The 26,309-nt window shown below is 58.4% G+C and overlaps 1 protein-coding gene across 1 annotated transcript; it reads right to left on the bottom strand.

Annotated features, from left to right (window-relative positions):
* Positions 1-2: 2 nt before the first annotated feature.
* On the bottom strand, positions 3-26,309 carry RFX1 (regulatory factor X1; the record flags this gene model as incomplete). The annotated part of the gene is made up of 15 exons (XM_034657162.1): positions 26,081-26,309; positions 18,934-19,282; positions 12,012-12,121; positions 11,706-11,789; positions 10,905-11,012; positions 9,811-9,927; positions 8,607-8,702; positions 7,331-7,425; positions 3,970-4,345; positions 2,334-2,515; positions 1,197-1,316; positions 996-1,111; positions 649-767; positions 452-561; positions 3-108 (listed from the first exon to the last, which is right to left on the bottom strand). Coding segments are annotated over exons 2-15 (2,043 nt in total), but the record flags the coding sequence as incomplete, so codon positions are not given.

The raw sequence follows: 26,309 nt of genomic DNA on the forward strand, positions 1-26,309 counted from the left end.
CCCTGGTACAGCACGTTGTCACAGTGCTTGGTCCACTGCAGCACTGGCTCAAACTTGGACAGGAGCACCAGGCTGGCCTTGGGCAGCCGCTTCTCAGCCTCGTCATGCCTGTGGACAGCCACCCCATCCCTGAGGTCAGGCTGACACGGGCCCCGATGCCCCGGGGGGTCAGATGGCGATCTCGTACTTGCACGCCGGGCACAGGCACCCACCCACCGCAGGGAGGGAATGGCTTCGCGAGGCCCGCTAGCCCAGGCACTGGGTGTCAGACCGATACACGAGCCCCGGAGTGGGGGTCGGAAGGTCGTGTGCACCCCACAAACTGCAGGGATCAGGCAGATGCCCCCCTTCCACGTGATGTCTGAGGTCTGGCTACCCCAGCCCTGGGTGCTGCCTCTCCCCGTGCCCCACCCCTTCCTTCCCTCCTCCCCGCTCCCACCGAGGGACTCACACCGCCAGCGGAGGCGCCTCGTTGGGCTGGCTGAGGTTGTACCTCCAGAAGGTCTTCCACAGCGTCTCCACCAGGGTGAACTGCAGGTTCACCATGACGTCGATGATGGCCTGTTGGGGAGGCCGGATGCTCAGGGACATGGCGAGGGGGGCAGCATGGCTTCCCCTCGCCCCTGCCCACTCACCCAGCTGCCCTACCTCACAGTGTTCCCGGTACAGGACCTGGAAGGCCTTGATATCCCCGGGCCCGACGCCCTCGGGGAGCACTTTGCCCTGGAGGTCAAGCTCTGAGAAGTCAGGGAGACTCCTCGAGGCATCTGGAGGCAGGAGAGGATACCATGAGGCCCTTTATCCTCCACCTGCCTGCCCCCCTAAGCCTCTCCCCGGGGTCTTATCAAGTTGTCATCACTTTCCTCCCAAGCGGGGGCCCCCCACGGGACGTGGGGAATGAGCCGGCTCCGGGAAGGCAAATGAACCACCCGCATGCTGTCCAGAGGCCTCAGTCCCCGGCCCGGAGCCCGCCCCATGGGCCAGGGTGCTCTCACCCAGGAACTGCTGGTACTGCTGGACCTGGGCGCTGATGTCGGACAGCCCAGTGGCCTGCTGCGGCCCCACAGCCACACCGTTGGTCATGCCCTCCATCTTCTGGATGGGCTTGAGCCTGGAGAAGGGGTGGTGGGGGCACTAAGACAGGCCAGCATGCCCTTCCCCGCCCGCCCGCACAGGGTCCGGTCTCCTCCTCCTACCTCTGCTTCTGCGAGAAGGGCTGGCCCCGCATGGCCATGTGCTGCTGGTCCTCCATCAGCCGCAGCAGGGGCGAGCTGGCCTTGATGCGCAGGCCGTAGTAGTGGTATTTGGAGTTGCCCCTGAGAGGGAGGCAGAGGCTGAGGGCTGGGCTGGGAGGCCTCCAGTTGTCCACTGGGGACCTTCACATCACACCCGCCTCCCCCTGCTTGAGGGCCAAACAGCCTGGGGGCAAGACCCGTGTTCCACAGAGCTAGGGTGCTGTGCTGGGGAAGTACAGGGGCTGTGGGTACCAAGAGAGGTCCCCATGTGCCACCTGAGTTCTGAGAAGACAGGGCCAGCGTCTGTGGCACTCCTCGACCTCCCATCCCGGCACGGGGCAGGAGTCAGCAAGTACTTATGGACTACTAGTTATAACGACATGCCAGGCACTGTTCTGAGCACTTAGCACGTACAAATCCCTGTGTTTCTTAGCCCTGTCCTATGAAAGGTGCTCCTGGCATCCTCCAGGGACAGAGGAAGAAACTGCGGCACAGAGAGACGCAGTACTTTGCCCAAGGGTTACGCATCTGTAAGTGAAAGAGGTGACACTGAAGTCAGGAACTGGACCTGAGAGAGCAGCAGGGCTCACCCCAGGGAGGCGTGACGGTTGCAAAGGAGAAGGGAAGAGTGGGTTCAGGGGAGGGCCCCTTGTTCCTTCCTACATGAATTCAGACTTGGAAGGCCCTGATTAAAGCACCAACCGTGTGCAGCTCCTGCACTCTCAAGGTATGTGCATTCCAGCACTGGAAGCCAGACTGGCAACAAGAGAAGCCACACATAAGGCACATGGGATGGCGTGCCGTAGTGAGGAGGGAAAGCAAGCAGGGAAGGCGGTGGTGGGCACTGTCAGGGAGGTGGGAGGTGGGAGGTGGGAAGGCTTTGGTTTCAGTGAAGGGGGCCAGGAGGCATTTGAGTAAGGAGATGGGGAATGAAGGAGAAGGCACAGCTGGTGCAAAGGCCCTGGGGTGGGAGTGTGTGGGTGTCAGAGGAAGGGGCGAGCGGGGCTAGAGCACAGTGAACGAGGGCATGAGAGGGGTAGCCGCGGCCCTGGAGAACTCGGGGGGGGGCTTGTAGCTGTCGGGGGGTGGGTGGCCCACCTGGTGCCAAGACGTCGGGTGCGCAGGCCCATGAAGACGGAGCGGATGAGCTTGCCAAAGGACGCGGCGTTGACGGGCTCCAGCTTCTGCTCCTGGCAGTGCAGCAGGTAGTGGCAGTAGAGGGTGCTCCGTGGCAGGCTCACCCCTTCCGCCGTCTCATAGTTGTCCAGCAGCCACTGAACCTGGGGCCGGACCAGGGACACAAGAGCACTGAGAATCACTTCGGTTTCTCGAGTACTCATTGCAAGGTGCTCTCTGTGGCTATTTCCAGCTGTGCTCCTGACAGCCAGGCTGCAGGGCACGTCATATCGTAATCACGGGGGGGAACTAAATCCCACGGAATTCTCTAGAACTGCACTGTTCAATGTGGTCACCACCAACCACACAGAGCTATTTAAATTAATTTATACTGAGTCGAAAAAGCCAATGTCAAAAGGTCATGTGGAGGATGATTCATAGAACTCTCTCAGAATGACAGCATTATAGAAATGGGGAACAGACTCATGGTTGCTGGGGGTTAGGGGTGCCGGGAGGGAGGAGGGCGGGAGTTACCATAAAGGGGGAGCAGGAGGGCGATCTTTGTGGCAATGGAGCAGTTCTGCATCTTGACTATAGTGGTGGCTTCCCAAATGCACACGCATGACAAAAAGATACAAGCAGACACCCACACTGTACGGAGCCCAGTTTCCTGGTTGGATACCGTACTGTACTGATGGGGTAACGGGGGGGCGCAGAGGAATCTCCCTGCGCTATTTTTGCAACTTCCTATGAATCTATGAGTGTATCAAAACAGTTCAAAGAAAAACAAACTCGACTCAGTTCCTTGGTGACCCCAGCCACATTTTAGGTGCTCACTAGACACTCGTGGCCAGAGGCCTCTGTACCGAACCGCACAGAGGGAATATTTCCATCAGTGGAAAATGTTCTATAGGACAGCACTGTTCTAGCGAAGCATGTTTTGCAAACTTCGGGTAAGGACCCATAACGGGGTCATGAAATCAGTGAGGTGGGTCACAGGCAGCATTTAAAAAAAACAAACTAGAAGCCAGGCTGCATGGGTATATAAGGGAGGGTCTGCCCGCTTTCCGAGAAAGCTTCTGTCTTGACTGTGTGGTCCATGATGGGTTGCCATGTCAAAGGGCGGTAGTTAGATCACTCCAGACCCCAAGCTCCCAGAGGACAAGGACCGCCACGGGACTACCAGGCCCTGACCCATCCACAGTCACAGAGCTAGGGAGGGCCCCTACGCAGGCGACTCCATACAGCCCACGTCTGGGCAGAGAGAGGTTATCTCACTGCCTTCCAGATGGACAAAGACCCTGGCTCAGGGCAGCTCCCCCCATGCTGGTGCCTGCCTCTCCCCTGCTTGCTCTACACCTGCCCTCATCAGTTCCCATCACAGGAGACAATGCTTCCTGGGACACTGCTCTAACAGCTTCACGCATAGTAGCGGAGGCCCAGAGACGCTGAGTAACTTGTTTGAGGCTACCCAGCGATATGTGCCTCTCGGGACTCTGGTGCAACGGTTATGGTGGCTGATGGTGGCGAATGACCACCCACCCCCCTCCCCCACCACCTCCACCCAGCCCCTCTCCTCCCACCGTCTGCCTCTGCTGGGGCCCGAGTCGGCACTTACGGTGGCTGGCGAGGCACGGGTGGTGTGGGAGTAGGACTGGCTGGCACTGCCCAGCATGTAGCCGCCCTGGATCACATAGGTACCCGCTCCGCCGCCACCGCCGCTGCCGCTGCCGCCACTGCCACCACCCCCGCCACCGCCTCCCCCGCTGCCGCTGCCGCCGCTGCCGCTGTTGCTGGTTCCACCCCCGCTGCTGGTGGAGCTGGTGACCACCTGGCTGCCGGACACGTACATAGGCACGGAGCCACTGCTGGCCACTGCCTGGGAGGTGGCGGGCGTGCTGACCTGGGCAGCGGTGCCCGCGGCTTCGTAGTAGCTGGTGCCCGCTGTCTGGGTGTAGAGCGGCGTCTCCGGGTAGGGGTAGGTGCTGGAGCGGCTGAGAGAGAAGCGGACGGAGGAGTCAGAGGGCCAGGGCTGGGTGGCCAGGGGTCTGACGCACAGGGCCCCTGCAGGGCGGGGCCCCTCTCAGGAAGGGAGCGAGCAGCAGCAGCCCCAGTCAGCCAACAGGTAGTTACCTATGCCAGACCAGGCACCCCCCGAGTGCTTGGTGGGGCACAATCTCTCATTTAATCATCAAAGGGGCCCCGGCATGGGAGTCCACATCTCAGATGTGAAGAAGCCAAGACAGAACAGCGAGGTAACGTGCACTAGGCCACACACTTCAGTCAATCCAAAACAAAACAAAACAATGACCGAGTACATACTGTATGCTGGACACTGTTCTAGGCACTGCAGACCCAACAGTGGGTAAGACAGAGGAGGCCCTGCCTGGGGGCTAACGTGGGGGGGGAGCCAGAGGAGAAGCAAGCAGAAGGTAAGTCGAGAGCACTGCAGAAGGAGGGCTGGGCCCGGATGGTAAACGAGGCAAGAAGAGGGTGCTGGAGAAGGGGGGTGGTTTCTACTTCTGCATCCAGTGGCCACGCGGGAGCCACTCGATGATGACTTTCGGAGTGCAGAGGCAAGGCCCTTTGAGGCAGTGACATATCCTGCCCTGGAGCGTTCTCCTCAAGCCATCCTAGGACCTGAGTCAGACGATGGAGGCCAAGGCTGCAGGTCGTCGCAAGAGAGTGAAAACTGGGGTCCGTCTTTAGAGGAATGTTAAGCGAAAGGTGACGGGATCCTATGGATGGGTGAGAGAGAGAGGAGGAATTTCCTGCCAAGGAAGAAGCTCCAGAACATTCTGTCAGGTGAACAGAAAAGGTGGGGAAAGGTAAGGATGGGGTTTCCACTTCGTATCTCCATCTGCATCCGTGGTGCTGGAGGCCCCGTGGAGGGTGGCAGGCATCTCACAAGACATCGTGGGGCACAGTTTTGATTTTGGAGCCCTCTTAATATATCAGTGTCTAAAAATGACATCGAATGTTAAAAATCCAGAAAGGAAGCAAGGCCAGCCAGGTGGGGCCTGCCTCGGAAGGCACTGTTGGAGTCTCCTGAAGGAAGCAGGGGAAGGAGACTTGTAGGCTTCTGGGGGCAGCAAGGAGAGGGATGGGGGGTGGGGGTAGGGGTGAATGGTAGGAGGCGTGGTCACCGAGGTGAGCCTCCTGCCTGATGGACACCAAGATGCACCTCTTGATCAAATACCCCGGTCCACGCGTACCGAAATGGCATGGAGCAGCACCGAGAGCACGTGACCCGAAGCAGCACCAGCAAGTGCCCTCCACCCCACCCCCAGGCAGGGACCACAGCCAGCCCAGCTCAGCGCCCCACAAGCAACATGTGCTCCAAAAATGTGGCTTCGGTAGCTATTTGCTGAATGACTGACTGAATGTGTGCGTCTCTGGATGCGGCCTGGACAGAGCCAGGGACAGAGGTGCAGGGACTGTGGCTTTGGCCAGGGTGGGGCCCACCTGCAAGAATCCACTGCAAGAGAGAGCAGAAGGCACAACGCCGCTAACAACGTCGCAAACCAGAAGAATCTGATGCAACGATGGGCCACGTGCGATCACACGGACTATCATCACGGAGGGAAGAATTCAAACAGAAGCAAAGGACAGATGCTACCAGGGAAGGCAGAAGGAGCCAGCGTAGCACCACAAGGCTGGGGTTTGTGCCTCAGCTCTGCTTCTAACACCCCTGGGAGGCCCAGAGGAACACACTCTTTCCCGGAATGCTGTCTGTGCTCTCTACCCACTCTGGTCAACTGCAAGCCTAAGAGACCGGCAGCACTGGAAATTAATCAACAGAGCTGTGAGGGAGCTGGACGCCACGGACCATGACTCAGATGCTAAGGTCATGCCCCCTGGGATCTGCCACAGCATGGTGACCCAGGGACGGCGATGCTCTATGAGCGAACCCCCAGCATCATGCCCACATGGGACAGGGTGGGGATGTAAGAAAAAACAACCCAAAAAACAAAAAAAGACAAATGTAAAGAAAACCAATAGAAACTTCTAAAAATTAAATCAGCAATCACTATAATCCTGGAATGATTACTACGGACGATGGGAGAGGGAAGGTGGTGTGCGGAGGATCCGGGGCACACGGTTGTGCTGTGTGTGTGTGTGTGTGTGTGTGTGTGTGTGTGCGCAGCAGGGAGCGGGGGTCACCCAAGTGTCAGCCAGGTGGGCACTGGCTATACATCGTTCACGCTCCATCCGCACAGTGGAGCGCCACGCGGCTGTTAAACAGGGTGACTGGGGGCCGCTCAGAGAAACACAGAAGAGCATCAACATACACCGCTGGGGGAGGAAATAAGGGACAGAGCGCTCCGCCTGTTTCTGCACAGAAAAGGGGCTAGTTTCCATTCTCAGAGTATTTACGGGAGGAAACAAAGAAGTCACAGCACCCCATTTGGAGCAGGGTTGGGGTCAGCAGTGAAGATCTTCTTTTCACTCTTTAACATTCCCTTTACTTAAAAAATGTTATCTTAGGGCGCCTGGGTGGCACAGCGGTTGGGCGTTTGCCTTCGGCTCAGGGCGTGATCCCGGCGTTATGGGATCGAGCCCCACATTAGGCTCCTCTGCTAGGAGCCTGCTTCTTCCTCTCCCACTCCCCCTGCTTGTGTTCCCTCTCTTGCTGGCTGTCTCTATCTCTGTCGAATAAATAAATAAAATCTTTTAAAAAAAAAATGTTATCTTGTAAAATTACATTTTCTTTTTTCTTTTCTAAAAACCAGGCCCATCTGACTCCAAAGCCCTAAATGATACTGGGATGCCTCTCCCAAGCTGTGAGGGTCCCCTGTGCTTTGCCCCTGCCTGGTGGCTGCTGGTTATCCTTGGGAAGCACCCACCACCCGTGACCCAAGGCCTTGAAGCCTGGTTGGTCTGCTTGGGGCCGGAACTCAGGCCTCAAGTCCTAGCAGGGTCCTGGGCAGACGTAGGTCCCAACTCCCGGCCCCTCTCCCAGCGCTCTGCCCACTCACATGGCACTGGCCGTGTAGCTGGCGTCACCGCCCTCCACATACTGCACTTGGCTGGAGTACACGTGTGGGACAGGCACCTGCTGGAGCTGCTGCACCTGGTGTGGAAGGAAGGGCACACAGAAGGTCAGGGGTGGGCCAGCTCCTCGGCCTCTGTCCCTAAAGGGCTGGTGGCTGTCCAAGCCCGTAAGGACACCTGGCTCCCAGGCTGGAAGGCTACATTTCTGGGCTTTCTGACCGCATCCTGGACAGGGCCAGGGGTCAGAGGCCCAGGGGCTGCAGTCTCCGCCAGGGCTGGGAATCAGGATAAGCTGAGTCAGGAGAAGCCAGGACTCTGTGCTTAGGCTGGGGACAGCAAGAGTGGGGCCTTAGGTGAGGTGGGCTGAGGGGACCCCAGAGTCCTACTGTGGGCATGAAAGTTGGACCCCAGGAGTAGAGCCAAGCTCTGGACAAAGCTGTCGCTAAAGGGGAAATCAAAGCCAGAGCCTGAAACTACGAACAGGGCCTCAGGGGTGGAGCCTGCATCAAGGGAAGGATCCCCGCCTGCAGGGGCGGGGCCTGGAAACAAAGTACAGGATGTGAGGGGCGGGGTCCGAGCTCAGGGGTGGGGCCCCGGTTTGTGGGACGCAACCTGGAATTACTGACAGGGCCTCAGGGGCGGGGCCTGAGTTTCCCACCCCATCCCCCACCCGTCTGCGGGAGCGGAGCCTGGGACCTGGAACCCGCCGTGGGGGTGGGGGTGGGGTCAGAGGCGGGTCCCCAGACTGGCCCAGCCGAGGTGGGGAGGGGGGTTCTTCAGGGCCTGCAGCGCCTGACGGGCAGCCCGGGGCCGGGCGCGGGGCCGGGGCGGCGGCTCCGGCGGCGGCGTGGGCCGGGGCTCCTGCTGCTCTGCCTTCCTAGCGGGAAACTGACTGCCTGAGCTCTGGAGGACAAACAGAGACACTGGGGGGTCACCGGGGCCGGCCGCGAGCGGGGCGCCAGGCCTCCGCCGCCCACCGGGTCGCTGAGCTCCCGCAGCAACCCGACAGATCTCCCACCCGGTGTCTCTGGGAGGGGAAAATCCAGATCTCTCTCTTCGCAAAACCTGGGCCCTTGAACTGCCAGGTGCCGGGGGCGGGGGTTGGGGGGAGGGACGGCTCCAAGACCGGGTCTGCAGCCCAAAGCCCTTGAGGACCCCCAGCTCCATTCCCTCCCTGCGGCCTGGCGGGCCTGCGCCCCTCCCCAGCCCAGCCCGGGCCCAGTCCCAGCTTGCCCTGAGGTAGGTGGAGGACACACGCACCTCTTGAGCCACGTGAACTGGCTGGAGCCCCTGCACTGTGAGCTGCTGCACGGGGCCGGCTTTGGGCGCTTGTGGAGTGGCTTGGACCACGGACCTCTGGGGAGGGAAAAGGCAAGTCAGTCTGGTGGCCCACGCAACCCCGAGTCCCCACCCCATGCCCACAGACTCATGGAAGCGTCAGGGCAGCCTGGTGAGAAACAGGCCACCCTTCCGCAGCTTTTCCCTGCCTGGCCTTCACCGAGTGCCTTTCAGATTCATCACTACATTGACTCTGGGTGCCCAGTTACCGGTGTGAGCAGAGGCTCATCGAAGTGAGGCCGACAGGAAGTGTCAGAACTGAAGATGAACTTGGGTCTGAGTGATGGAGTCCTTGCTGTCCCCCTTACCGTCTACATGGGTTATCCCACACCCCCACATCCACCATGCTGTAGGGATCCTGATACCACCCCCAGGGCACACAGTGAGGGGAAGGGGCTGGGGGCGGGGTAGGGGGTGGTGCTGAGTGGTAGATTGGGACTCAGACCCAGGCCTGGAGGGTCAGAAGGTCTGTGGTACACGGCAGGAACATCTGTGAATCCTTCAGGGTGAGGTTTCTGCTTTCCTTTGGGCGAAGAGTCTATGGCTCTCACCTGGTTTTCCAAGGGGTCTGGAACCCCGCAACTTGAGAGATAACAACCAGATAGCAGACACCACGTGTCACTTAAGCTGCTCCACCTGCCATGACTGGCAGCTACAGCAATAGCCTCTGGGGGTCCCCAGAATCCACTCTGCAGTCTGAGGAAGAGCCTCTACCTGTCCCAAAGGCTGGCCTCGGATTTGGAGGTTGGGCCTCCCCCTGAGCCCCTCAGGGGTAAGCCAGGACTTGGCCTTGGGGCTTCCTCCAGGCAACTGGGCCCAATAGACGCCGGGTTGTTTCTCAGAGCTTCCAGCGCCTCTCCAGCGCTGGGTGTTAGGTGCCACCCATGACGACCACATTTCATCCCCCAGCAGCCCCAACCACCCTGCCCCCAGGCTCCCAGGGCTGAAGCCATTATTTAGACGAGGATGCTGAATCTGGAGTGAGATAGAGGCGCTTGCCCGAGGCCCGGGGGGCCTGCTGAGGCTGTCCCCCCATCTGCTTGGCTCCCACAGACAGTCAAGGAGGCCGTAGAGGCTGCCTGGCCAGGACCCCTTGCCCCAGCCACTGCCCGCCTTGGCCTGGCACCTCTTGGGTGACGGGGACACTCTGCTGAACGCCGTGGACCTGAAGCTGCTGTGGCACCGTGCCCGTGGGGGCCCCGGCCGTCTTGCTGGCGGAGCTGTTGGCCTGCACCGGCGACCGCTGCAAGGGAAGCAGACACGGGGGCGTCGTCTGGGCACCCAGGCCCTGACAAAACCCTTTTCAGGAGGGCTCTCCCTAGAGCTGTTTGGGGAGGATGGCAGACCACAGAGGTCTCAACCTCCCAGGCTGGTAACTAGCCGAATTCCATGAATCCAAATGCCTTGTCCCTGCCCCAGTCACCCCCAGGCCAAGCTGGAGGTCCAGCCCAGAGGTACTGGTAGGGGGACTCATCCTCCCCAGCGAAAGTGGCCTCAGCTCAGAGGCCACCTGCTGCCTCCACAATCAGAGAGACTGCAGCCCTGAGGTGAGGAGGGGTAGGTGAGGGAAGCCCCACTCAACAGATGAGGTACTAAAGCACAGATGGGAAGGGACGGCCCAAGGCCACACAGCTGAGCAGTGGCGCCAGGTACTGACCCCAGGCAGACTGGCTGCAGGTCCCTGTTGGCTCTGGGCCATGCTGTGGCACTTTGTATCATTAGCTGTTTTACACATAGAAAACACTGGGCTCAGAGGGCCCCAGGGGCCTGGCCAGAGTGCCCAGGAGAAATGACTGAGCTGGGGATCTGACCCCAAGCTCCTGATGCTGCCACCCATGCTCCCAGCCGCCCATGGCCTGCCTGCCTCCAACACCTTTATTGGTGTTCGGGAGGTCCCCAGAACCCACCCCTGTGGTCTGAGGAAGAGCCTCGACCTGCCCTGAGCGGGGACGGGGGACCTCCTTTCCTTCCTGGGCTACAGAGCCCTGAGGCGGAGCTGTGAGGTCACTTTCAACCTGGGGGGAGGCTGCCTCCTCCTCCCGGAGCTGGACTCAGCTCGCAGCCAGTGGGGCCATGAATCGGGCACCCGACCCGGGCTCAACAAAGACTTTGGAGGAACAAGTGGGCTTGAGGGGCAGGGACCCCAAGTATACTCTGGGGGTACATTGCCAACCTGGGGAGAGAGGTACAGGGAGGGCAGCTGAGGGGGCCACTACCTACCTCCGGGGGCGAGTGCACCTGCTGGCTGCCATGCACCGTCAGGGAAACCTGGCCGCCCTTGCCGCCTGGGGCTGTGCTCTGCACCACCAGACGCTGCGTGGGGAGAGCCTAGAACCAGGAGGGAAAAGGACCGCAGTTCACTCACAACAGCCCATCCGGTTTCCACGAGCACCTGGCCCCATACCAGGCGATGTCCTAGTGCCGCACACCTGTTAGCTCACGGAACCGCCCCAACAGTCCCAGTGCAGCCCTGATACTAACCACGCTTTGTAGAGGGTGACAGAGAGGCTCAGGGTGGCAGAAGTGTTTGCCCGAGGTCCCGGAACCAGTAAGTGGCAGAACCAGGGTCCGTGTCCAGGGAGCCTGGCTCCCCAGGCCACACGGAATATGCTTTCACCCTTGAAGCCTGACAGGACTTTGTCCGTTCTGTGCTGAGCCCCACCCTGCCCCCAGCCTTCTGGGGGACAGACCACCACACGCTCACAGTCCCTGTGCTGGCTATGGGCTTTTGGCTCCTAACTGGCAGTGGGTTCTCTGCTTTGAGACACTGGGGCTGGACCTGAAAGTCACCTTCCTTACTGCTACTCCTCAGCTCTGTCTATTAAGGGAACTCATGCAGGAGGTCCTTCCCCGATGGGCCCTGACTGCCATGGTCTCACTCCCTGGAGGCAGCAGGTGGGGAGGCCCCCGGATGGAGCCTATGTCCTTGATGCTGGGGAGGGCAGATCTGAGCCGGCCGCAGGGAGTGGGTTGTGCACCCTGGGGAAGGCTGTGAGGGCTGGGCCGGTGTGGCAGCCTTACCTGCTGGGGCACGGGGATGTTGGTGAGCTGGAGGGGTGACACGTGGCCCGGCTTGGCCTGCACGCTTGTCTGGACCAGCAGACGCTGTGGGGGCAAGGAGTAAGGACCTGAGCCACGCCAGCTTCCCCGGGGAGGCCTGGCCCAGGTGGGTGGAGGGGTGGCTGCAGTGAACATCTTGATAAGGACATGTGAGCAGATGGCTCAACCATCAGGGCAGGAGGGGAGGCCAAGTCCCCGTGGTCACAGTCACCGCTGCCCCTCTCATGTACCCTCCCAGCCCGCCCCCGGGGGAGGAGTGTGTCCTACCTGCTGGGTGCCCTGCACCTGCTGAACCACCTGAGTGGGGACTCCGGTCTGGCTGGCTGCGGAGCCTGGGCTGGCCTCCGATACAGTCTCGCTGGCCCGCATAGCGCCTTCTGTGAGGAGGGGTCACTGGGTCATCTCTGCCTGCTGTCCCTACCTCCACCCTGAGCCTGAGTCTGAGCCCATGAGAATGGACGATGGAGCCTGAAGCTGATCCCTGACAGGGTGGGGCCTCTCCAACAATCCTGCCTGCCTCCTGGCCAGCCCTGACCCTGCCCACTGGGGTGAGCCACAGGGACCGATGATCCTTGACATGCAGAAGCAGCCCCACCCCAGCCCATCTCTCTTTGTCCCAAGACCAGACCAGACCAGAAGGGGTGACTGAGGAGCCAAGACACAGCAGAGGCCCGGAGGGCTGGATCCCTTTTCTCAACAGATAGGATCTGTGGACAGCCAGTGACTGAACTCCTACCCTGGGGTCCCAGCAGCCCTAGAAGGACAAAGGTGCTGGGGCCAGCTTCCTCAAGATGACTCCTGGCTTCTCAGGAATAGAAGAGGGTCAGAAGAGTGACCCTAGAAGGCCCTGCCAGCCTGTGGCCAAGCACTCCCTCCCTCTCCACTGTCCCAGCCTCCCTGTCCTCAGTGGGACGGGGGCAGCAGGAGGCTTGGAGGGGGGCAGGCAGGTACTCACGCTGACAGGCAGCCGAGAAGAGACAATCGTAGAACATGGTGCCCCTACCCCGCTCCTGCCCCCGTCTGTCCAGGGGAACCTGCCCACACTGCCCACTCCTTGCCCACCTCTTTGGGAACAGCAAGGTGCGCAGGCGGCTTTATACCCGCAACCTTGGGGAGCTAATCCCCCAGGTGGATGCAGAGCTCCAGGGCTGCCCTCTTGGAATAAACACTCTCCTCCCAGCAGGCACGGCCCAAGCAGGGCCTTCGCTGGGCTGGGGCCTTGCTATGAAGTCAGGAGGGAGGCTGGTACCCAGAGATGCTATCAGGCGGGCACAGGTCAAGTTTCATGCACATCTCACTGAGTGATTAACAAGGGAGCTGAGAAGGGAAGAGGCACAAAGGGCCAGTGTCCTTGAGAGATGCTGGATGGGAGAGCCCCCACCCCAGCCAGGACACCATCCATCCTGCCCCCTCCGTGTGGCCTGGCTTGCTCCCAGCAGTTCCAGAACCCAGGCTGGGGCTGTGGGGCACATATGTGCCTGCCCTTCCTCCAATGTGCTACCAGGAGCCAAGGTCCCAGTGCCACCTCCAGGACAGGAGGGTGGTGGGGAAGGAGTAGGAGGAGTAACTAGAGTACTTCTAGTGCCCCAGGTGCTGTGCTAGGGTCTTCCTGGGTAGCTGGAGACAGGAAGAACTTTTATTGCCCCCGTTATCGGATAAGGCAAGAGACTGGGAGAGAGGAAGTGACCTGCCCAAGGTCACCCAGCTGGGAACTGACAAGCCAGGATGCTGGCCTGTAGTATCTATGCCCGCATAAATCTTACATTGTGCGTGGAATCCCTCAGGTCATGCTTGGGCTCACACCCCAAGCGCAGTGGTGAACAGTAAGGTGAGGGTCTATGGGAACACCGTAAGGACCAGAGCATCCTCAGCCTCCAAAGTGAGGAGCGGGGTCTCAGCTAGGTAGGGACAAAGGGACAGGGGCCTGGCCAGGGCAGAAGGGCAGTCCCAGGCAGATGCAAGAACCTCAGGGACCAAGTCCGGGGCACAGCTCATGAATGTGTTATGTGTTGGGTGTACGGGGAGTGGTGGCCAGATGTGGGAGGTGGTGTTGGGGGAAGCCTTCCATTGGCCACATGTAGGACAGGCACTGGAACAACCTCAGGCCTGCTTGGCCAGCTGCCTCTGCAGCCAATTCCAGGAGATACCATTTCCTATGTTTGGCTAGAATCTTCCCTTGTATCCACTTAGGCCTCCCTGAGCAGTGAGGGAGGTAGCCCTCACCGAGATGGGCCCCTGGGGAGAAACCTGAGAAAGCGCTAAGTCACGTGAGGGGCCCTGGCACACCCGGCTGTCGGTGGGACACAGGCAGCCAGGCCCAGCCCAAGGAATGGCACCCAACTGAGGAGGCCTTGGACAGGGTTTGCCTAGTTCAGGGTGGGCAGTGAGTGGGGGGCTGGCGCCAGCTACCTCCTAGGCCTGGAGGCTCGAATGAAAATGCCAAGGCTGGTTCTTCAGTCAGTGGGACCCTTGGCATTTGGGAGGCCTGGGGACCTGCTGAGATCAGGGATCTGCCTGGGATGGGGAAACTGCAGGAAACAGTCTGGGATGGCCCCCAAGGCTGGGACCCCTACATCAGCCAGGCCTGCCAGGCTGTACCACGAGGATAAGCAGGTGAGATTCCAGAGTCTACTGTCTGGATGAGAGGCTTCCTGTGTGTGTGTCCCTGTCTGCCCAGGTCTTGCCCTCGCCCTGTGTGTGTGTGCATGTGTGTGTGTGTTGGGGGGCGGGGTATTAAGTCTGCGAGTCTCTGCATCTGTCTGCCTTCTCCTTTCAAGGCATGTGCATGAGACCAGAGAGGGCCCCGCAGTCTCAAGTCTTAGTCAGGAAGTGGCAGCTGATTTCCTGTCCCTCAATCTGATGAGCATCTCTTCCTCCCTGGGCCCTGCACTTCCCCACTGAGACCTGCTCACAACTCCAATGCTTTGAGCCATGAGGGGGAAGACTGAGGGAAGCCCCAGAGCCCTGACTGCGAGCTGGGGCTCCAGTCCTCACAGACGACGGGCGGGGCAGTCTGGCTCCCTCCCTCCTGATCCTTTGCTCCTGGAGATGACTTCGGTCTGGGGCTCCTGAGGGGGCCTGTGGGTCCTGGGTCCCTTGTCTGTCCTGACCTTGGTTTCCCCATCTGTGCTTGGAGATGCTGACAAACAGCCTCCCATCTCTCTCACGGACACAAGTCTTCCCTGGACTCCCAAAGACTCCAACTGTGAGAGAAGCAGGGAAGAAAGGCTGGCCGCAGACACTCCTTCAGCCCAGCCCTGTCTGCTGCGGGCAGGCTTGGTGTCACCTTCCTGGGGGTGGCTGCCAGGACCCACAGTGCCCTCCTTCGGCCTCGAGTTTCGGGCGAGAGTCTGGCAGCCTGTGAGGACAGGGACTTATGGATCTCGAGGGCTGTTCCTGAGCAGGAAAACTTGAGCTTCCTTCCCATCACCTCCAAAGACACCTTAGGGCAGAGTCCATAAGGACCGGGCTGGATGAGCTGCCTGTGGTGTCGCTCCCAGCTGGCTTCCAGCCTGGGCTCCAGGTTGGGTCCAGGGCCCCACCCTGTCTCCTCCCTGCGTCTCCCTGGGTCCCTGGTCAGCTCAGATTGCTCTGGCTCTGGACGAGCCCCAGGCACCTTACGGCAGCCTTTACTGGTGTCAGTTACCTCCCCTACCCCCGCCATGCCTGGGACGGGCTCAAGTGTCCCAAAGGCCACCCTTAGATGAAAAGGGACACTAACCCAGGAGAGGGTCATGGAGGAACACTGGGAAATCACTGCAAGGGGATGGGGGAGGGGTCCACGGAGCAGCAAGTGGAGTGACAAGGGGCAGCCAACCTCCCCCTCAGAACAGATTGAGGAAGCATCACCCAGTAACCCTTTGGGGACAGCCTCACTGCCACCAGAACAGGCAGCAGCAGGGAAAGAAAGTCCCCTGTGAAAGACCATCGAGGTACCACGAGACCAAAGAAGGAAACCCGAGAGTCACACCAGCAGCCCATTCACTGCAGCCCATCAGCACAGAGCAGCCCCACAGTACAGTGGGGGATCAGGGGAGGGGAAACAAAGGCCTTGGCCTCTAAGCACCAGGGACTCCCTGGGGACGCACCAGGAAGAACTGGAGAGGCTGAGGGGGAGAGAGGAATGTGCCGGGAGTTGGGGTGCTCTGGGGCCTGGAGCCATGTGCCCTTTCCAGACCCTTGCCCTAAGGACCCCAGACCCCCAAAGCTGCCAGAGCCAGCATCCAGGAGGCCCAGGGCCAATCAGAGGCCCTGTAGGCTGACCAGAGTCCTCCAGCAGTGACAGGCGAGGCCTTCCACCTGCTCTCGGCCACCCGGAGCTGACAGACTGTGAGGGCTGAGATGCATCCGGCCAGCCTTCATGTGGGTGTTCATACCACAGAGATTCAGCAGACAGAGCCCTGCCCTCAGGGACAAGGGGATGGACATGATTGCCATCATCATCACTTCAGCTGATCACGTGTTAAGCAGAAAAACAAAGCCACATCAGGACACGGGGAGGGAGTGGTGGAGGTGGGGAGGTGAGGGTGGTCAGGGAGGTAGCATCTGAGCTGACACCAGAACACAAGGGACGAGCCCCCAGGAGGTTTGGGACAGGCGTGCTCCAGGCAGAGGTAACTGCAAGTGCAAAGACCTGGAGGCCAGACGGAGCCTTGTGGGTTTTTGGAGCTGCAGGAAGGCCGGCGGGGCTGGAACAGGTGTGGGAGGGGGCAGGTGGGCCGGGGGAGTTGGCAGGCCTCCCAGACCAGAGTTGGGAGGCTAGGAAACGGTCAGCAGGGTTACAGGAAGTGTGGAGCTTTTAAAGCCCCTCCCTTGTGGGAGAGGCCACAGGGGGCCAGCTCTCCTCCACTGAGAAAGCCAAGGTCAGGGTTTCTCAGACAGTGTCCCCAGGGCCACCTGCCTCAGAATCGTCTGGGCTGAACTGGGTTGTGATAGGCTCCCTCTTTGGTCGCTGTGGAGGCGCACGATGGCCGGCGAGGGCAGAGGCTGGACCAGGGCGGAGGCTGCGGGGAGCTGGTGGGTTCTGGTGGCACTGAGGAGGCAGAGCCGAGAGGTCTTGCTCAAGGGTGGGTAGCACAGGAATCTACGCCCACCCAGGACTGGGGGTGGTATTCATTAGGATGAAGAAGTCTCAAAAGAGGGTGGACTGGATGGGGGGTGGGGGGAATCCAGGGTTCTATTTGGCCATGCTGGCTGAGAGGCCCATTCAATCCTGAGTGCATGGGTCACAGGTGGCTGGGGTTCAGGGCCACAGCCCAGGGCGCAGACCGCAATGTGGGTGCACCGTTAGCACCCACCGAGGTGGCAGTGAAAGCTGAGACACTGGACTAGGGCACCATGAAGGGAGATGAGGAGGAAGCAGCAAAGGGGACGGAGAAGGGAGGCAGGGAAGTGGGTAGAGACCAGGGGAGGGGGCGGTTCTGGGAGGAAGGGGACCAGTGTGTCAGGCGCTTCCCAGGGACCGAGGAAGAGGAGTACCAAGAGTGACCAGCAGATGGACAAGATAGGAGCTGTGGCTGACTCCGACTGGGGCACTGCGGGGGAAAGGCAGAGGCAGCAAAGGAGAGAGCACAAGTTAAGGAAAGGAAGGTGAATCCTTCAAGGAATGCTGACTTAGAAGGAAGTGAAGACATGGGCAGCATCTGAAGGAGGACAGGGACTGGGGTTTCAGATTAAATTGGGAACCTTTTCAACTCTGCAGGCTGGTGGGAAAGATTTGTAAGAGAGGGACCGAGTGATGAAGCCCTGGGGGGGATGGCCTAGGATTCACAGAGCCGGTGGCTGCAGACGACCCTGGCAGCTGTGAGGCTGGCTTGGGGAGATGGTGTCCTTCTTGATATGTGGTGGCACCTGTCCCAATGAGACAGGCAGCGGGGTCAGGGGTAAGAAGCATGGAATGAGACAAGATGACGGAGGTAGGAGAGGGTTTCTTGCGGGGGTGTGGAACAGCTGGTGAGAAAACCTAGCAGGATAACTGGGCAGTGCTGGGAACCTGCTGGAGATTTGTGGCCTGGGGACCCTGGCCACGTCCATGGCTGGTGCTCTCAGCGTGGCTCTCACGTGACATCCCTCCAGACCAGTCCCTGCGGTAAAGAGCCACCACCCTGAGCCCCCATGCTCAGCCCTCTCTGGGGACCTCGACACTGCCAGGAGCCTAAAGGATGCTGCTCAGGGCCCCCGCTACATCTGTTCTGGTCCCATGGGGCCACATCAGTTGCCATGTGTCACTCCATATTGTCCCATCTTCCTAAACCCAGTCTTGACCTGCCCCTTCCATAGTCTCCCAAGATGGCTTTATGATTCCCATCCCTTCCTTTTCCATTCTGAAAGACTGGGCAGCGGGGGTGGGGACGGTCACCACATCCTCCCCCCTCCATTGAGCACACTGGAAACCACAAATGATACCCAGTCCTGGTCTGAGCTCCACCTTCTCAGGGGAATGACTGCCTGTCCTGACCCTCTGCTTCCAGTTCCTTCTGCTCAGCCTATCTCCATCCTGGAGGGAACTGGGGCATGAGGAAGATGGTCTAGGCAGGAACTGTGGGAGCCATGACCTGAGATTCCTGGTCACTTTCTCCACGGCCATAAGGGGAGACCACCGTGAGAAACAGGGGTCCTTAGCCACATGATCACAAAATTGCCCAACCAACGGCTTCCCTCGGCCCCTGGGTCCTGCCAGGACCTCCTGGCTGACCTCCCTGAAATGCCTCCGTGAATACCTCCCGTGTATCCCCTGAGCTCATAAAGCTGTTACCAGACCTTTATGGATGAGGACACAGGCAGAGCGGCCGAGAGGCTGGTGAGAAATGAGGCCAGGCCAGGAGTGCAGCGGCCGGGCACTCACCCTCCATCTCCAGGAGATGTTTGCAAACTTTACGTCCACCCACCCTTGCCTCAAGCGGCAGTTTACTTGGGGAAAGAGACAGAAGCAGCCCTAAGAGCTGCCCTGGTGGAAAGGAGATGAAGTAGACAGAAGCATCATTGCTTGGCCTGACGACTCCTTCCCCAGAAACACCCCCCAAGTCCCACCCAGGGACCACAGCAAGTTTGAAAGCTGCCGTGCTGGTGACAGGCACAGTGACAGTGGGAGGGCATCATGGTGTCCCCCCACGCCCAGGATGCTGGGCTTCCCAAACTCCTCTCCAAGTTGTTCACAGAGCATCCTGGCTATGAGCACATGTCCACTTACCAGAGACGGTGACCACGATGTACTGCTGGGACGCCGGGGACGGGGTGGGCGCGCCCGCGGGCTGCGAGGGCGTGGGGGTGGCCGGGAGCTCCGTCACGTACTGCTTCTGGCTGCCTGGTGGCTGCGCCTGGGGCTGGGGGCTCTGCAACTCAGTGACATATTGGGGCTGGGGGGTAGCAGCGGTGGCAGGCGGCTGGGGGGGCTGGGGTGCCGCTGGTGGTGGCGGTGGCTGGGGCGGGGCCTGTGGTGGCTGGGGTGGTTGCGGGGCTGCCTGTAGCTCAGTAACATACGCTGGTGTTGCCATGCCAACAGTGGGGAAAATGATAATAAATAAGGCTTTTTTTTTTTTCTTCCTTGGGAAGAAGAAGAGGAAGAGGGAAACAGAAAAAAAAAAAAAAAACAAAAGAAGGAAAAACAAGAATTAATCTACAAGCAGAGGAAACCAGGGACAGTTCCCGGCTCCCTAGAGACACGTTTAGGTTCCTCACTAACTTAATTAAATCCGGAGGCTGGTGGCCAGATACAACCAAGCCATCAGGGCAGGGGAACTGGTTATGGACTGAGGCTGGTCTACGCCTCTTCCGCTCACCCCCGGCCAGGACTTCTGCCTTCTTCCTTCCCAGCCCCTGGTGCCTGGAGGATCCCTGTGTCAAAGCGGGGTGGGGGAGCGTGGGGTCCTGGGCCCTCGCCCAGAGACAAACGGTACATTTCTCCTGAGGGCTCCTGCAGACTGGACGCACTGTGCTGAGTGCTTTCTCTACATTATTTCATTTTAAACTTTGCAACAACTGTGTCTGGGTTTGGGTTTGCTCTGCCAGATGAGGAGCGGAGGCTCAGAGAGGTTGAGGAGATTGCCTCAGGCCACACAGCAGGCTGAGGCGGAATCCTGGGCATTCTGAGCACTTGAGTAGTTGGCTAACTGCTGGAAGGTAAAGTCGTGGGGAAAGCGGTCTCCTGGCCAGCCTGTCTCAGTTCCCTACATGCCTGCTATCTCGGCTTGGATGCTTGGCTGAGTCTCATTCCCAGTGGTGTGCCAGAAAGGGAGAGGTGTTTGAGTCCAAAAAGCCCTTAGAGCAGCTTGTGGCCACAGGGGGTTTCAGGCCCTTGAACAGACCAAGTGCCCTTCTGAGTCTAGGGGCCCTGGGCTGAGTGCAGGCCTGGGCCACAGGGCAGGCTCAGCAGTCACTGCTGACCTCAGAATGGGGCCGGCCCAGCCAGGCAGCGTCGCTGGCTGCTAAAGGGTCATGTTCCCGCTCCCAGGTCCTGGGCTAGGCACCCCGTCCCTCGTGCTGAGCTCTGTCCCTTCTAGCTCACCGCCCCCCTCCCAGTGCTAAGCCCCCCCTCCCCCACCTCACCAGAAGATGAGCAAATGGTCTCCCCGCTGCCCACACTAATGGGCGCCACCCCGATGCCGGGGCATCTGAGGACGGCGGAACACACACTTGAGTGGCGAGGAGGAGAAGCTCCAGCCCCCATACCTTCGTGGCCCCTGCCTGGCCCAGGGAAGTGTTTGAGTGTGACAGCCCTGCCTGCGTTCGGTCACCTGTGATGCTGGCGGGCACTCCTGGCCCTGTGGGCCACTGAACCAGAGGCTCTTCTGCACGAACCCGGGAGCACCTGTGTGCCGTCGTGCGCCAGCAGGCGGCCCTCCAGCCCGGGTGACTACGAGTGGAATTTGCAAGGGGAAGGGGGGGTAGGGAACAACTGCTGCTGGTTGACCAAAAGCCCCAGGAGCCTCTGCTGTGCTCACCTCTGCACCGCAGCCCCATGAGCAAGGAGCCACCATGGTCATTTTACAGATGAGCAAAACCATGTGAAGGGTGCCCAGCAATGGGTAAGGAGACGACTTGACCCCAGGTCTCTCTGACTCCCGGATGTGTGCTCTTAGCCCCCAGCCCTACTCGGAGCCAGGCATGGGGCTTGTTTATTTCTCACAATCAGTAGACAGCATCTTCCCTGTTTTTCAGACGGGGAGACCTGAGCCCCACTCACAGAGATTAAACACCTGCCACACACAAGACAAAGTCACTTTCCCCCAGCCCCAGTCCTCCCAAACTCCTTCCTGCCAGCATCAGAGGGGCTGCCTTCTGGGGGCTCCTCACACCACTGGGTCCAAACTCTCTGGTCCAGCTCAGGAGCTTGAGTCACTGCAGCTGATCGGTGTCCATCTGCCCGGTGTCAGACCCACTTCAACATGAACCCTGACCTGTCTCTTCATTCACGAACACATTACTGACCTTCCTCCAGGCCTCAGTTTCCCCATCTGTACTGAGGATGATGAGGACACCAATTCATAGGGCTGTTGTAAGGACCCAACAAGATAAGCCCAGAGCCCAGTAAGCACTAAGACGCAGAAGCCACTATTATCATTGTCACTGGACAAATACCCGTGCCAGGTAGAGGTGGAGAGGGGGGCAGGGGGAGGAGACACACACATTCCTCAGGCTCTTAGAAGGAGGTGCCCAGGGGAAATCCAAGTCTGGTGTTCATCGGCATCACCTGGGGAGCTAGTTAAATGCAGGTTCCTGGGCACCACTGCCCAGGGAGTCTGGGATGGGCCCAGAGTCTGCCGTTTGAGCTAACCCACCCTCGGGATGATTCTGAGCCTGCTGGCCCTGGGAGAACTCTCTGAGAAAACCTGGCCTGGGCTTTCTGAGCCCTAGCAGAGCTTGCTCCTGTGGTACCTCCCACAAGGAAAGGGCTTTAAAAGCTCCACACTTGCAGGTGCTTTCTCCTCCTTGAGGTACAAAGCCCGCAGGCCCCAACCCTTCCACTCAGGGGCAGGGGAAGGAGGCGACAGCGAAAGCTGAAAGGCCAAGCTTGAAAAGGTGAAGGGGAGATTAATGAAACAGTTAAACCCACTTCTCTATTGGAGGCCTTCTCAGTACTGTCATTGTCAATCTCTAGGAAGGGCAATACAGGATAACAAGTGTCCCACAATTATTCAACCAGGGAGCCCTTTTCTTCCCATTTGTGGATGACTAGGACAAGCAGAGGTCTGCAGGGTGCTCTCTACAGAGAAATCAGTCACATATTTAAACAGCATGAGATTCCTTTCTTTACAGAGCAGGGCACACAAAACAAGGGAATCACTCAGCAAATCTGTTCCTTGGCAATGACACTGCTGAGAAAAGCACCAATGGCTGCACCTATCTTCAAAGCCAACAGCTGTTTTTGGAGAATCTGTGAATCAATTACTTTAGATCAGGGGCCAGCAAACTTCTATAAAGTGCCACAGCCAACATTTTTGGCTTTGTGGGCAGACGGCCTCTGTTGCAACTACTCAACTCTGCCACTGCAGTGTGAAAGCAGCCACAGATAACATGTAAACAAATGAGTGTGGCTATGTGCTAATAAAACTTTATTTATAGACACCAAGAACTGAATTTCATATAGTCAGCACATGTCCTAACATTTTATTCAGGCCACAAAATATACTCCTTGTAATTTTTTCCCCATTTAAAAGCATAAAAATCATTCTTAGTTCACAGGCCACGCAAAACCAGGTGGTAGCCATAGCTTGCTGACCTCTGGTTTGGACGCCAGATTCTATAACCAAATGGTTTACGTCTTAGACAAGGCCCTCCTAAGGAAATGAAAAGAAAACTCCCTTTCCTCATCTGCAGACTGGCTTCGATGAGGGACTTGCAGGGGAGAAGGGAGATTAAATCTAAGGCTGTGGGCTTCCTTTATCCTCTATATCCAGTTAGTTTTTAACACTCCTCAATGGTTCCTTCAAAATAGATCTTAAGGCTGGACACTTGTCTCCACCTTCATCAACACCCTGCTACTCTGAGCTGTCTTCATCTCTTGCCTGGACCGGCTCCTAGCTCCACTCCTGCCTCTACAGTCCTTAAGACCCTTTGAGGGCGCCTGGGTGGCTCAGTCTGCTGAGCATCCGCCCTTGGCTCAGTTCATGATCCCAGGGTCCTGGGATCGAGTCCCACATCGGGCTCCCTGCTCAGCGGGGAGGCTGCTTCTCCCTCTACCCCTTCCCCCTGCCTGTGCTCTTGCTCTCTCTCTGTCTCAAATAAATACAATTTAAAAAAAAAAAAGATCCTTTGAAAGCACAAATCCTATCTTGTCACCCCTTATTCAGAAGGCTCTTATCACAGAAACAAAATAAAATCCAGAGCCCTTCCCAAGCGTTATGGGGCCTTGAGGTCCTTTCTATCTCACTTTGAATGTTCTAGGCAAACTGGCTCTTGCTCCTAGAATGCTCCAGGCCTCCGCCTGCCCCAGGACCTTTGTACCAGACTCTTCCACCTGACTGACATGCTCTCCTCACCTCTACCCCCATGCTCCACTTCTGGCTGCCTCTTATCATCCAGATCTCAGCTTATATGTCACCTTCTTGGGTCTCAAGTGTGCTCTCCTCCCCCAACCCCAAGCACTCTGAAGCACATACTCCTATTTTGTTTTCTCCCTGGCTCTGTATTTCCTGGTTTATTTTCTTATTCATAGTTCCCCTTCCCTCCATGACCAGAAATGCAAGCTCCCCAGGGGCAGAGACCTGACCTGCCTTGCCCATTACTGCCCCTCCAGCTCCTAGAACACTGATGCACACATAGTAAGGGCTCGATTTTTACTGTCAAATATGTGTCCACAGGCCAGGAGCACCCTGCTAGTGAGTGTCAAAGCCAGTTTGAGTCTACGAATTGACGAGCCCTTGTGAGCAAGTTCCTGCCTCCTGCCTCTGCCAGCAGCAGGCTTATGCAGCAGGGGCGGCGATGCCCCCGGCCCAGAATGGGCTCCCCGGCCCAAGAAGAGTATTAAGCACTGTGCAGTTGCTATCTGCAGGCTGCGTCCCTTGGGGAGTCTGCCTGGCCCATTCCTGAGCTATTGAGATGTGTATGGGGAGGGAAAGGCAAGGACTTCAGCTCCAGAGACACCATTCCCACGACACCCACACCCCTGGCTCAGCCAGCTGCCTCCTGGAAGCCTTGGGGCTGAGTCTGGGCCCAGGCCCAGGAGAATTTTTCTTTTTGGCTACTCTCCTAAAGCAGCAGAAAGGCTATTCAGGAGCAAGGGGAATGACACTTTCTCACTAGAAACTGGAGTCCTGGTATCCAGCTTCCTGGGATCTCTGTCATCAGCCCACACAGCCCAGCAAGTGAGTCAACCTTTAAAACCACTAGGCTTTCACCCAATTCAAGATGATAAAAATAAATGCAAGCGGTGTAACTCACAGGGCTGAGCAGGAAGGACCAACCATGAGAATAACAGTGGCAGCTAACAGAGTTTGAGCAATTACTAGGTATCTGGTGCTTAACATGTATTCTTTTACGAGAACACAGCAATATGCGCTTAAAATCATTACCAAGGATCACTGCCCCTAGCTTAGACAGGAGGAAACTGAGGTCCAGAGAAGTAAAGTAAGGCATCCAAGAGCACAGAGCTAGAAAGGTGATCGTTTCCAAAAGCAAACCAAACCAGTGCTCTCTACCCTCGTCAAAAGATCCCTCTGGGCTTGGACCCTTCAAATATAAAAGTTACGGCGGGGGAGAGGCAGTTAACAAGACTAGATGATCGGTAACATAACCTTCTGCTCAAAGTTTGCCTTTCCAACAGGTGGTGATGACCTTTCAGGCAAACTTGGTATTTCCAGATTTGTACTGAAAATTAATCTCCACCCTTCCTAACTTTCAAAGAGGTCCTCCTACCACCTCTCAAAGAGGGCCTGGTCTAGAAAAGTCCCTGGAAATTGAGACCCCCCCCCCCCCGCCACCTTATCTCAAATTCTTGAGGGAAAGCTTTAGGAGAGCCTGAAACAGTCCTTTTCCTTGAAGTTTATTGATTTTAAAAGAAAACGGCTGCAATTTGCACACCACCACTCTGCTCTGCTGATGCCAAGCTCCAAAGCAAGACAGAGAATAAGCAAAGTGGACTTGGCCCAGCTGGCTGTTTGAAAAAAATAAATTCTTCCCCAAGCTGGCAGATCTTGCTGCCCGGCAAAGCAGTCGCTCAGATTCTCCTGTAACAAACATGGAACACTTCCCTTTCTCTCTGATCTTGATGTCCCGCTCCTGCCCACGTGGCTCTGAAGGCTGGTACCTCCTTAGTGCCATGTGACCCAGTTGACACCAACTTGATTGACACAAAAACATGTGTCTGGCCAAGAGAAGCAGCTTAAGAAATGTTAAGAAACTTCCTCCGGCGCCATTTGCTTCCCATTCCCAGAAAGGGAGACCGTGATGGACAGAATGGTTAGAAATCATCCCAGAAACAAGTCCTCTGCCCAGGGACAACACCAGATCTAAGAGAGCAGCCCACAGAGAAGCAATCAAGTTTCTGTTCTGTCTCAGTCACCCGAGATCACTCCTCCCTTCCATGGGCTCCGATTTCTGCAAGCCAAATCCTCCTGGCTAGAGCCATATTCCTACCCCACAGCTTCTCCATGAAACTTTGTTTCCCTTTGCCTTCTCTCAGAGAGAAGGCGGCAGATTTAGGAGTAGACAGCAGTGTTGAAATCAAGATTAGCTAACAGTTCTATCAAACCACATTCAAAAACAGCACATGGGGTAAAAGTTCAAAGATGAGCCCTAGAGAAATTCCTGAAAGGAGTTAGGAGTCCCTGAAATGCAGAAAAGGGACGACAGCAATGATTCTCCCCACTTTTACAGGATGGAAAACTGAGGCCTGAGATGTGGCAGACAGCGTGTACTGGGAATGACTGGGCGGGGAGGGGGGGGCTTCTAAAGCGACGCGGCACAGGTGGCCTCCCATCCCTCTGGGAGGCGGTAAGGCCCCGGAGGCCACTGCCCCACCCGGTTCCCCCCGGCACTCGCCGGCCCCGCCCACTCACCTCGGCCCCGCCTCGCCCCTCCCTCGCTCCCATTGGCCCAGCCTCCCCAGGCCCGCCTCTCCGCACCTCCCAACATATAAAAGCCCCCCGCCCCGTCCGGCCGACCTCCACTAGCCGCCAGTCTGGTAGCGCCCGCCCCTCGCGGGGGCTGGGCCCCGGACCCCAAGGGCGGGTGGTGTCGCCCCCAGCCGGGCCGGCCCCCTCCCCCACGGCCCCGACAGTCGCCGCCGCCATTTTGACCGCCCGCCCCTTCCCCCCGGACTGTGATTACAGCGACACCCGCCGCCCGGGCCCCGCCACCCTCCCTGGCCCGGCCCGCCGCTCCGGGGCCGCCCCGGTTACCTCGGCTTCTTCCTACTTCTGTCCGCAGAAGGGCTTTCCAGAGGTCTCGGAGGCGATATTGGGAGGGGGACGGAACGTGCTGGGGTCCCCGGGCCGGGCAGGGGGGGTTGGGGGTGGGGGTCGGCCGGGCGGTTGTTGTTGTTGACTCGCGTTGCCGGGTTGCTTGGTCGCCACGACTACCGTGGCTATGGCGCCTCCGTTTCCCTCACCGGGGCAACTGTTGCTACCC

Source organism: Ailuropoda melanoleuca, chromosome 4 (assembly GCF_002007445.2).
Source record: "Ailuropoda melanoleuca isolate Jingjing chromosome 4, ASM200744v2, whole genome shotgun sequence".
NCBI classification, from domain to species: Eukaryota; Metazoa; Chordata; class Mammalia; order Carnivora; family Ursidae; genus Ailuropoda; species Ailuropoda melanoleuca.